This window comes from Pezoporus occidentalis, unplaced genomic scaffold (assembly GCF_034315485.1).
Source record: "Pezoporus occidentalis ecotype Australia unplaced genomic scaffold, CSIRO_AGI_Poc_V1 ctg5, whole genome shotgun sequence".
Lineage (NCBI taxonomy): Eukaryota > Metazoa > Chordata > Aves > Psittaciformes > Psittacidae > Pezoporus > Pezoporus occidentalis.
This window is the reverse complement of record NW_026915835.1, coordinates 1,083,022-1,095,700: the sequence shown is the minus strand read 5'-3', so window position 1 is coordinate 1,095,700 and position 12,679 is coordinate 1,083,022. Positions and strand designations below refer to the sequence as shown.

Here is a 12,679-nt window from a genome sequence, read left to right as displayed (position 1 = left end):
TATACCCTAAAAATTGTACTTGCATTGTCTTCACAATTTTTCTGTCAAATTGGTAGAACATAATAAGGGCCCTCCCTGAGTGTGCTACCAGGTTCTTCAAGTTCTTCTCCCCCAGGGAGGGTTTTACTTAGCTGTGTCGAATGTCAGCTCTGACATGGCATTGCTGCCTCCCTGGGCTCCCCTTCGCCCCTCAAGATGCGGAAGCTGCATTTACACTTAGGCCCTTTTCTTGGCTCCTTCCCAACCTACATTGCAGTGATGCTGTGCCTGGCCCTGTACCTTGCTGATCCCAGTGTGGACCTGCTGACTCGTCTTTCCAGGTGGGCCTCAGACTGCCTTGTCACCATGGACCAGTCTGGCAGCCACTGGGCACTTGGCTGACCTGATCATATTTGGACACTGTGGGACTGCAAACCTTGTCATTAAGGACATCATCCCTCGCTCTGTTCCTCTGTGGAGCAGCCCGCTCTTGCTATGCCCTGACAACACGTTCAGCAGGCAATTTGTATTATGTAATATTTTCAATACCAATGAGGAAGCTGGCATAGAGAGCACCGTTTATGAAATAGAATCAATAGATCTTATTTCATTTATGAAATAGATTAGTTTCTATTTATGAATAGGTGACACCTTTGGGGAGAATTTGACGTCATCCAGCAAAAGTCTACAGAGGTTTCAAGTACATCTTTGTAAATTCAAGCTGTTAAAAAGGACTCTTATCAGATGACACTGTATATAACTGTGCACTTCCATTTTTATATATGCATATAAATAACAATTAGCATTTTATATTCCTTGCCATATAGGTTAGGCCACTATCATTTTGTGTTAGACTTTTCCCAGAGGCTATTGCACAACATAAAGAGAAACATCTGCTAGAAAATTATTGTGTCCTTGCTAAGGGAAAGCTAAACTAAAGGGAGGTTACTTTATGACAGAAAAACCAACCTGGCAGCTTGGGAAGTATCACTTCCCTGAACACTTCAAACATACAGAAGTAATAACAAAAGCTTTCTCTTTTCCCACACCTAACTGGTAAAGTATATAATTCTGTTCAAGTCACCTAACAGTTCCAGTAAGAGTTTAAGATTGTTCAGAATAACAAAGATTTTCAAACACACCCAACTGGAGAACATTTGCCCATACCTCATCTTGGGGAGCCTATGAACTGTTAGGTGTCATGAAACAGGAATGACCAAATAAAGAACGCAAGAGCCCCTGTGATCTCACCAATAAAGTCTCCATCAACAAAGATGCTAGCCAAAGAATAAAGTGAATCTGTACCTATTTTAGGAAAAAAAAAATATTTTGCTATCAATAAATAAGATTCAGATAATACTTATTTGAACACCTCTTATCTGCCATTGGGAATTTTAAAGGAGAGGTCTGACACATAGCCAAGAAGGATAACTGAAGCCATTAAACTGAAGATTTTAATGGTAGTGATGTTAAACATAACTACTGAAGTCTTGATATTTTGTCCTCTGATAACAATGTTAAAAAACATTTAAGGCATTTACATCTTCCATAGATACGTGTCCATAAAACCCATGGACACTAGTAGTTAAAGAATTACAGAATGGGTCAATTATCTCAGTAGTACAAATGACTACAATTTCAATTCAGCAAACCCAGAGATTTCCATGCATTCTAAGAGATGTTTAGCTCACCTGATTGCCAACTAAAAGCAGATGTTCTCCCAGCAGAAAGTCCTTGAGCATATCTTCCATTACCATCATGTGCTAGAGAAACAAAATACAGTTTTCAAGCCTGTTTTCATACACTCAAGTTTATGCATTCACTCATGATAAGCAGTACAAAATGAACTTTACTTTCAGGATTTTGGGCCAAAATATTTTTAACTTTATACTTACAACTTTTTTACCATAGCAAGAGTCTCTCAGCAAATAACAGCAGAAGGATTACTATCCAGTGAACCAAAACAATGAAACAAAAATACTAACTCTCCTTATGTATTTCCTCTGCTCAAACTGACTGTGGGTGTCTGATTTCCCTAAATACATTTAACTCTCTATAATCACTCTTAATGCATTTCCTTTTAGCCTCGTTGCATGCTTGTCACTCAGTGTGTAAGAATTTTCATTAATATGTGTATGACAATTTTCCAGCAATTGTACTGGGAGGAAGCAAAACATATAATGGTAGAACTACAGAGAAAACAAAGAGATGGAATAAAAAACAGCTGACAAATATGTAAATTATACACACTTATTTTAATAAAGATTAAACACCAGGTCTAGCTTAATGACAGATACACTTCTCTATTCTGATCAAACTTTATTTTCAAGCAAAATAAAGTTAGGAAAATACAAGCTCAAAGCTAAAGCGTTTATTATGTGTCTGTACATATAATAGCACTTGGTAGCACCAGCTACCAAGAAGGAGAAAAATGACTGCTACTGCTGAACCCAGGACATTATCTTACAACTTCTAATTAGACTGCCTAACTGAAGACAAAGTGTTTTAAGTCTATTTTACATATAGCCAATATCACAAAAGGTAACACACAGTGTAGATCATTTAATACTACCCACCAACCGATACCTAGCCTGACCGAGCAGTGATCTAGCCCTTTCGGGTAACTCCCAGTTTACATCCTGGGCATGATGTGCTGTGGTATGGAATACCTCTTTGGTTAGTTTGTGTCAGTTGTCCTGTCTCTGCTTCCTCCTGGCTTCCCCTCCTCCCTGGCAGAGCATGAGACTCAGAAAGTCCCTGGTCAGAGTAAACATTACTGATCAGCAACTAAAACCATCAGTGTTACCAGTGCTGTTCCCAGGCTGAAAGTCAAAACCACAGCACTGCACCAGTTACTAAGAAGGAGAAAAATGGCTGCTACTGCTGAACCCAGGACACCTTATCTTGCTTCTCACAAATAATTTGTTTAAAAGGATTGAACAGATTTAAGGATAATGTGGCAATGCAGACTACTTTACAAGCAATAAAGTCGTGTGTATTTCTCCACTGTACCCAGCAAAAACAGGTCATCTGTAAGCAGGCCAGACAACCTACTTAGAGAAACAAATGTTTGCCTTTAGACAAACATATATATTTTTTTCATATTATCATCTCATCTCTAGTGCTTGAAAAAAAAAAATAAAATCAATAGCTTGCCTGTAATTTCTGAGCATGGAAATGTTCAGTTTCTAACTGTGTGAAAAACATCTTAGGTTTCAGATGTCTTCAAAACAGAGGCTGGGGGTAGGGGAAGAAACTCTTGTAAACAAAGCTTAATACTACAAAATCCTAACCAGGCATGTGAAAAGACTACTGAATGCTCAATACACAACTTAAGGAGAGGATTTCAAGGTTAATTACCGTATTTTCTGGCATGCATATACAATGGTAATTTATAACTGATAAAAATAATTTTGACCAGATCCAGCACAAATTCTAGGAAGTTACACACACAAATTACATTTTTTTTTATTTTATGGTTCAGGCACGAATACTTCCTTCTGATGACTTCTTTTTTTAAATCCTAAATTGCACAAATATGTGTACATCACAGTTCCCCTGCAGAACAGCTTAGCCACAGGAGACAGTACGCATTGATATTTTGTTTTTTTTGCACCAGGACCTAACTTAGCATTGTATTAGGATGCATGCAGACATTTCAGATTAATTACTTACACAAAGGACTTGTAAGTAGACACATCAATATTGTGTCAGCTTTATTGATCCCTGTTCCCCAAAGCCTGGCCTGAAAGTGGCATTTGCTATATCACCTAAAAATTACTTCCATCCCTGTGCCACTTGTTGTAGACTAACAATATTGTTCCATGACAATGCCAAATTCCTCTGGAACATGATATGTTTAAAGACCAAATTCACAGAGACTAAAACTATGTATTTCATTACATTGTGCAGCACTGCAAAGAGCTGAAGATATATCTTTTTCTCTGTTTCAATTTATTTCTGTAGTTTATAGATAATGGAGAGGATGTATTGCACTAGTCATAAATCAAATTTATTCTCCAGCAGGTTTTGCTAAACAATCATTACAGCACTTGAATGACTGAATTACAACCTAGCAGTACAGAAAAGGAGAATTCATTTAGGAATGGGAACAGCTGTCCTGACTGGTATTTGGTTGCTGTTTTCTTCAGCAGTCAGAGTGCATATGTACCAGGGACACATACAAAGCAGGTCATTCGCTGCAGCATTTTTAGCAAATGCTGCCCAAATAAACAGATGCATAATATCTGAACACAGGTTATATACAGTTTTCTGAAGCTATAAGTAAGAAGGTGGAAAAAGCAATGCAGACTGTAAGTCCTAGCAAGACTCAGGATTTCATTTGCAACAGATCCAAACTAAGTACTTCCACAAAATGGCAACACAGACAATATCTCACATAAAATGTGAGTGGGGAAGATGAAGAAGTCTGTCATCTGTTCCCCTTGCACAGCCTGTCATCACCTTCAGCAGGTGATACCCATGGAGCATAGTCTTGCAAGAGAGGAAGGAAAAAAATAGGGGGGAAAAAAAAAAAAGGAAAGGAAGAGTAAGAAAATCCACACAGGGTCTCTAAAAGAAAAATATTTCACAAGATTCTGCTACCAGTGTGGCCTTTCAGTGGCAAAATATTCTAAAAAGGTAACTGAGAGGGTAATTTTCTTGCTATGGATACCCTTGTCTGACAGCTTTGAGGCTTCCGTGCTAGAAAGAGAAGAAAGCCATAGTACACCTACCTCTACAAAAGCGGTGGTGAGAAACAAAAACCAAAAAACCCCAGAGTCAATAAGCCCTTCCTATTTCTTGTGTTCACCAATTACTCTTACTTTTTGCTACTGTGAACTAATTAACCCTAGCTACACTAATGAGTAATTCATAAGCTAAACAAATTACAATAAATAATTAATAACCCATTCTCTAAAAGCAAATTACTCTCTGCCTTGCTTTTCAAACATTAAAGACAGGTACAACTTCATGTAACAAGCCTGTAAAATATGATCTCAGGACAGAAACGATAATCCAGCCCCAAGAGAGGAAGAGTCCAGCAGGAAAAAAAAAAAAAGTAAAATCACTCAACACAACATTTGATCGAATCATTCTAAATAAAATCTAGTTTCAGTTGCTTTTACTTCATATTTCATGAATGTTCAACAAGATTGTTACAATCTCTTCACAAAGTGATGGTGAAGACACATCTGAAATGAGTATGAAATCCTCTGAGACAAAATTGACCCTAAAGAAACTCCCTCAGAAATATACCCTTAAAACTGAGTTAGTACATTACTTACTATGAGCATGCACATGAGTACATATTTAGCAAACTTTTGATCTCTCAGAGTTTCACACTTACTTGCTCATTTTCATAGAACAAAACATCAGGCACTTTCATTTTCTCGGCCGAGTTATAAATCGGCATCGTCACAGACCCTATCTTCAGAATCCGATTGTTTATTTCACCTAGATATTTCCCAGGAAACAAGTAAATGCATTACTTATAGCATCCTCTGAGCAGACATGCAATCAGTCCCCAACACTTGCAACAGACAATTTACAAATTTTAACAAGGCTGTGGGTTGCAGTAAATTGATTTCTATCTAAAGAAAGAGAATGCTTGAAAGAGTACCCATTAACAAGAGGTTCCTTTAGAATTCATTTTAATGCTTTTTGAAATTTCAGAGAAGTCCATTACAATAAACAATGAATAGGTGATCTTATGGAAAAAGTACCATGAAAAACAATGGAAGTTGTGACCACTGCTTTGGTTTAATTTCATAATCTCATTATATTATTGGAAGATCACTAATATTCCAATAGTAAGTGAGTGGCTGTGTGAATGCTGGGCTGAGAGCCAGGGCCAACCCCCCACAACTCTATGGAGTCACTGCTGATGCTTCCTTTCAGCACTGCAGGTTTGCTCAGATGGATTAATGCCAGAACACGAACACATTTAACATTTTGGTGAAAACTGGCTCAATCTATATGCATTGAAATAGTCTTCAACTAGACCTCTGACAGAAAAAGTACACTTGAAAAATTTCTTGGATCAAAAGAACCATAAATTCTGTCCCTAAGAAAATAACAACTCCATGTAAATAATAATATTGTGCAAAAAAAACCCAGTAATATTTTTTTTGTCACTAATTTCTTAATCTATTATGGTGTAAAACTAAAAAAAGGCTGATTTCTAGACACTTGTTTTTAGTTGTTCAACTACCAGTCTATATTGTTCTATCTTTATGGCATGAAACAGAACAAAAAGAAAATTCAAGGAATTGTGTCCAGATTAGAAAAAGAATGGTAAGCAGCTAGCATCACACAACTGGCAAGAGTTAAAATTCTTTATATATATATATAGATTTTATAGATACAAAATAATGCAAATACAGATAAAATGGATGGTTGCATATGTATACGTGTGTTTATGTATGTATATACATATGGCTGCACATATATATTATACTGTGTATACTAAATTACTATAGCTGTATCTACATATATATTTTTATATATACACACACAAATAAAATCTATAAAACCATATGAATTAAAACCAATGGTGTGTTTAGTACCGCAAAGATTTAACACAGAAGTCAAGTACATCACAGAGCTGAGAATAAACATACAGAAGAATGACAGCAGAGATAACATTGGTGAAGCACAGTGAAGGAAAAGTTAAGCAAATGGAAAATGGCAAATTGCTCAAACTGTGCTGCCTGACAGTAGATATGAAAGATATACAGCTAGCATGAAGACCAGGGGTCATGCAGGAACGAGAAAGAAGAGGCGAGAAAAACGGCAGAAGCAGAAAGGCTACTGCAAACAAGTACAAGTTGTTTAAGGTAAAGAAACAAAGACCTGCTTGATAAAGGTGACATGTAACAACCACAGCAATTTAAAGAAGGGAAACCAACAAAGAAGCGTGTGCCAGAATGAAAGCAAAACATAACCCAAGACTTTTACAAGAACAATCTTAATTTCAGCAGTGGAGGAAAAGAAGCAGTGGTAAAAAACATAACAGAAATATTAAGAGCAAATGAAGACCGTAACTGTACAGAAGAGTAGCTACCAGTGATAGGGGAAAAAAAAAAGAAGGGAAAAGGAAAAGAAAAAGAAATCCAAGAGAGCCTGAGGCCATAGATCTTACAGACTGGGAAACACATAAACATGATCGAGAACAAAATTCCACCAGCTGGGAATACAGCAGACAATATAAAAGTATCAACATACTGAGAGCAGCACCGCATTCTGACAGAACAAAGTTAAAGGGATGTAAGTGAAGCAAACAACACTTAATTTTGAAGATAATTAATGCACCTGTCTAAGCTCAACCATCTGAGTTAGAGCAAGGCAAAAGACGTCAGAAGCTTACACGTGTAATGCTTTTCCTCTAGTTTCTTTGTGTCATCCGGACTTGTCTCGATACCACAGTCCTGCAGATTTTTATGTAAAGCTGATCTGGCAAGGTTTGGTAAAAACCTAAATGAAGAAAAATAATAAGGAAGTTGTATTTTAAGGATTTTTTTTCTAAGTTTTTAGCATTTTCCATAACCTAAAAATCAGTATGGAGCTTTACTTTGACCTCCAAAGCCTGAATTCTTCACTCAAATAGTCTTCAACATTTAAGCTGTCCTTACAGAGAGAAACTGAGCTTCTTCCACACCAATGAACTACATTTGTGGTCCATGCTCATTTTAGAAGGCTTCAGTGTTCCCAAATATTGCAAAAGGGTTGGAATGTAGGATGGATTTAGAACTGTAAGTATATAACGTCCTCATTACACTGCCAGTAAAAGCTACAGTAGAAACAATGTTTTTCTCGAAATAGCTTTTCTCTTAACTTAGTTCACTTGGACCCCAGGTTCCAAAGAGAAAGAGTAAGCTTTGAGGTGTCCAGAACTAGGCCCCTTCAGTTTTGAAACCTTTTGATAATTGCAATTTGCTTTCTTTTGAAAAAGCAAACAAACCAACCCCCTAGATGTTCATGGCTTTTCTAGATACAGCTTTCGGAACTGGAATCAAGCCTCCACCAGACATCGGTCACACTAGACATTAATGTAACTCCACTATGAGTCTTTTGAGGCAGTGAAGCAATGCTGCCTATGGTGACCTAATTTATATACTGTAATGAAATATTTTCATGAAGATGAGAAAGGAGAGGTATGTAATTTTTACTTACCTCTGACGTTTGAGAACACCATAGAAATACTTCTGAAGAAATGACAGACTTTAAGGAGCAAGACAGAAATCATGTTATCTACTAAAATGCATTAAAAGCTATACTGCACATTAGCAACTGACCAAGACGCTCTTGAACTTCAGCCAAACCTAGCACTCCTACCTGGAAAGGCAGGCTTTATTAACAGCATAATAGAGGCTTTCATCTGGATGTTGCGACAGTCGACGACAAATTCGTAGTAATTGCCGAGTAGATAAAGATGAAGCGAGTGACTGTGCCTGTCAAAAAAAAGAAGGTACTTGTATTATTTCATGTTTGGGACTGGATCTCATGGATTTAAATCAAATAAGTACTGAGAAAAAAGTACTCCAAAAGAATGATTTCAATTTTTCTCCTAATTCATAGGTGCTGTCTCCTTCAGCAACTTGTGCTTTTTAATCGCTGAGCTTGTAATTCTGTATTTGTTGCAATAGTTGACTGCCAAGGAAATCATGATGTCATCAAAAGCTTAGCCTTACGATTTCACTTGATAAGCAACAGGGAGAAAAATGTGCTGATAACTGAATTTTATTAGCTATATAAAACCTAACACTAGACAATATTAACAATAACAAGGAGGTCAGCCACTGTAAAAAGATCAATGTGCTAAAAACTCATCTGCTTTTCACAAGCTGAGTATGTGTTCCACATGTAATGCTCTGGCAAAAGGGTCTGGCAGGATTCTTGGTAAACAAGACAACACTGGGCAGCAGCAAGGAGATTGTATCACCTCTGCACACGCCTTCTGGGCAGGCTGTTACTAGAACACTGTGTTCTTTTCTGTTGTCCACATGTTAAAATAAATCCTAAAAACTGGACAAGATTCCGTAAAGTTACAAAAATGATTCAATGCCTGGGAAAGCAGACCTCAAATACAGCAAAATTTAATAAACAAACAAACACCCCAAACGAGTGACCATGTATTTAAAGACTGAGAAAGAAATCATTCTATAATTATATCTACCAGATGAAGGTATCTAATACAAACAGGTTCCTTATTTTAGCAGGAAACTCACAACAATGAGCGTGATTTGATAAGTGGCGCCATAGCTTTACCTGGGTCAACTGAAATAGTTTAATTAGGTAACTTCAAAACATTTTGGTTTGGGTCATATAAATGATTTCTAACTGCATTAATTATCTTTATGTATTACACTGTTTCAACTGGAAAAAAAATCCTGAAATTCCCCATCTGGAAGAAAAACTCAGAGAAAAGCAACACTTGAAGAATTTCAGAATCTTCCCCCCTCCTTTAATAATTATTAAGCATGAGAAGTGCCTTAACACCAATTCTTTCCACTAGAAAACTGCAGTTTTGACAGACATTAATATTGAAAAACAAATCGGTTTTATGTAATTGTACAAAACTATTCTCAAATGCTGAGACAGCAAAGGATAAATAATACTTTTCAGCATAGCTCTGAGCAAGAATTAGTTAGACTGGACTAACAGCAAAGGTTACTTCTGTTGCTCCTTCTGCTTTCGTTGTCAGGAATTTGTTAACTGTCTTCTGAACCACTGTAGTTTATCACCCAGCATTATGGACACTTCAATATAGGTGATGGCATTTCAAGTGTTTTTTCAAGACCTACTCAGCCATGTGTGAAGCATGAGCAAAGGAGAGGGGTGAGTGCTGTATCCTTGTTATCCCTGTTCACTAGCCAGAATCCTCGCTGGCTTACGAGATTACATTCTCTTTCCAAAAGTTATTTTAAACAGCAGAAAAGTTCCCAAGTAGAGTAAGTTTTGGCAGATAAGCAATCCTCCTAACTTACAAGCTATGGGACTCCACTAATGGAGAATGGCAGCTGAGCATAGTAACTGAGGTAGTATATTTCGTACGTTGTGCCACTTTGATAAATCTTATCTCTAAGGACACGGGCATTTTAAAGTCTAAATAACATACAGCATCACATCCTGCACTGAAATAAATAAAAATACAGGACAGGCCACAGAGGAAGGAATATATTACATCTTCTGAATATTTGCAACTGGCAATTAAAGTTTTGGGAACAAAACTTCCTCTCTTTTGCTGGTTTGCTTTTTTTTTTTATATATTTTATATTGAACAGCTGCAAACTCAAAATTGTGTGTCAGTTTTTTTATTATGTATCTATGAGGCACCTAATTTAAGAGGATCTGGACAGTACTCTCTAGATTCTATTGTAAATCAAGCAAACAATTGCAATGATGCAGACAACGCCCACAGGCTGAATAGTCTACAGGTATTCTATTGTTAATAGAATAATTTTAAACAATGCTTAATATTTCAGGATAATCTCTGGCAGAGGTTTACATACTTAGGCAACTCTATAAATAATCTTGAGTTACCTAAGGTACACATTTAATTTCTCCACACAGGTGTGTTATTGCCAACATGTCTCATGTCACTGCTCATCTACAAGAATCCTCCCTCAGTCCATACTGTGACTCACTTCTCATCCAACATCATATACTTCACACAGGTATTTCACAATGCTATAGACATTCGCATGCATAGAAAGGATTTTTGTAATGGTCTGTTCAGGCATGCTGTGTCTCCAAGTATGTCGAAAACAATATATTTATACATTAGCTGTAGGAAGTAAGTCCCAAAGGTGTACCCAAAAGTCAGCAGTCAATTTTTTTACTTTAAAGATCAGAAAAGCATGACAGCCTCTCTCAGCTTCTTAAATAGTAATACTGTAAAAACTATTACCCATGCTAGAATCATAAAACTAAGGGGAACAGATTATACTTGCATACCAGTTAAACTGCTGGATTCCATGTACATTTTAGTTACATTAAAAACATCCAGCGTTTTAGTAGCCATAAAAATAATTTGGGTTTTTTTGTTTTGTTTTTTTTTTTACCCACCATGATTTCAAAGAATTCTGTGGTTACTATGTAAGCAGGACTTACTTTTCTTGACAAGACTGCTTTAATAGAATAGCCTGTAGCAGTAATGCAGCAGAGTTTATAGAATCACAGAATGGTTTGAGTTGGAAGGGATGTAAAAAGGCCATCTAGCTCTAATCCCCCTGCCATAGGCAGGACACTTTCCACTAGACCAGGTTGCTCAAAGCCCCATCCAGCCTGGCCTTGAAGACTTCCAGGAATGTGCCACAGCTTCTCTCAGCAACCTCTTCTGGTGCATCACCATCCTCACAGTAAAGAATTTCTTCCTAATATCTAATCTAAATCCACCCTCTTTCACTTTAAAGCTACTCCCCCATTTCCTGTCACCACGTGACCCTGTAAAAGGTCCCTCACCATATTTCTTGTAGGCCCCTCTTAGGTACTGGAAGCTGCTCTAAGGTCACTCCAGAGATTTCTCTTCTCCAGGCAGAACAAGCCCAACTCTCAGCCTGTCTTCTTAGGAGAGGTGCTCCAGCCCTCTGACCATCTTCATGGCCCTGCTCCGGACTCACTCCAACACTTCCATGTCCTTCTTATGCTGGGGGCCCCAGAGTTGGATACAGTACTCCAGGTGGAGCCTCAAGAGAGATGAGTAGGGGGAGAATCTCCTCCTTTGACCTGCTGGTCACGCTCCTTCTGATGCAGCCCAGCATATGGCTGGTTTTCTGGGCTGCAAGCACATACTGCTGGCTCATGTTGAGCAGAAGCTCATCAACCAACACCCCCAAGTCTTTCTACCCAGGGCTGCTCTCAATCAGTTTCTGTCTAGCTCTGTCCAGCCTGTATTTGTGCTTGGGATTGCCCAAGAAGCTCTGGTGATTAAAGTGATCAAAAAATATTTGGACACACATGATCATACCCACACCTATTCAAAAGGCAGCTCAAGCATGTTTTACTGAGAGCCACGTACCTAAACCCACTGACAACATATACTGTTCTGCCTGGCTTCTCTGGGATTCAGGCAATTTCCTAAAAGCTTTACTTATGCAGATTCTAAAAATGAACGTCATAAATCAAAAAAAGTTCATAGTACGCAGTACAGTAATTGCCAGCAATAATTTTCTGGGGCTGGTTTTCCAGTCCCCATGTGGAGTCTAAAAGGAGCCAGAAGCCTTTGAAGCAACACTATAGCCTAGCATGCTTCACCCAGCCTTTGTTAAAACAGATCATTCACAGCAGGAGAATGTACATTTGAAAAGAAAACAAAACCAAAAACCAATCCCAGGCAAAAGAAAAGGGCTCACTGTGGTGTCATTTGTCTCCCGAAGCTTGTGTGTTAATGACAACAACTGCTCCACAGCAACACTGGGTACATTTGGAATCTGCTTGAACAAAAAACAGTATTAATCTTACTGCAATATATGCAAGTTCCATGTACAGCTACACACAGATGCAATAAGCATAGTTACCGCAGTGTATATCAACCAGAAAGGAATGCAATTTTGGCAAAGAACATCTTTTCTATAACAGCATCATTTAGTATCACAGAAAGAATGTTAATTTATATCAAAATCATTGCAGATAAGCAGATATGCTGCTTTCATAAGCTTTGAAAATGAAGACATTTATGCTAGGCAGAAACAGCAAA

General features: G+C 37.7%; 1 protein-coding gene across 1 annotated transcript in view; it reads right to left on the bottom strand.

Annotated features, from left to right (window-relative positions):
• VWA8 (von Willebrand factor A domain containing 8) overlaps positions 1-12,679 on the bottom strand; it is a 179,089-nt gene that overhangs the window by 99,912 nt on the left and 66,498 nt on the right. The window contains exons 16-20 of the mRNA XM_062636836.1: positions 12,336-12,413; positions 8,317-8,432; positions 7,349-7,455; positions 5,330-5,436; positions 1,671-1,742 (exon numbers count right to left, since the gene is read on the bottom strand). Of these exons, the coding sequence (XP_062492820.1) occupies positions 1,671-1,742; positions 5,330-5,436; positions 7,349-7,455; positions 8,317-8,432; positions 12,336-12,413 (480 nt within the window). The remainder of the gene's footprint in view (positions 1-1,670; positions 1,743-5,329; positions 5,437-7,348; positions 7,456-8,316; positions 8,433-12,335; positions 12,414-12,679) is intronic.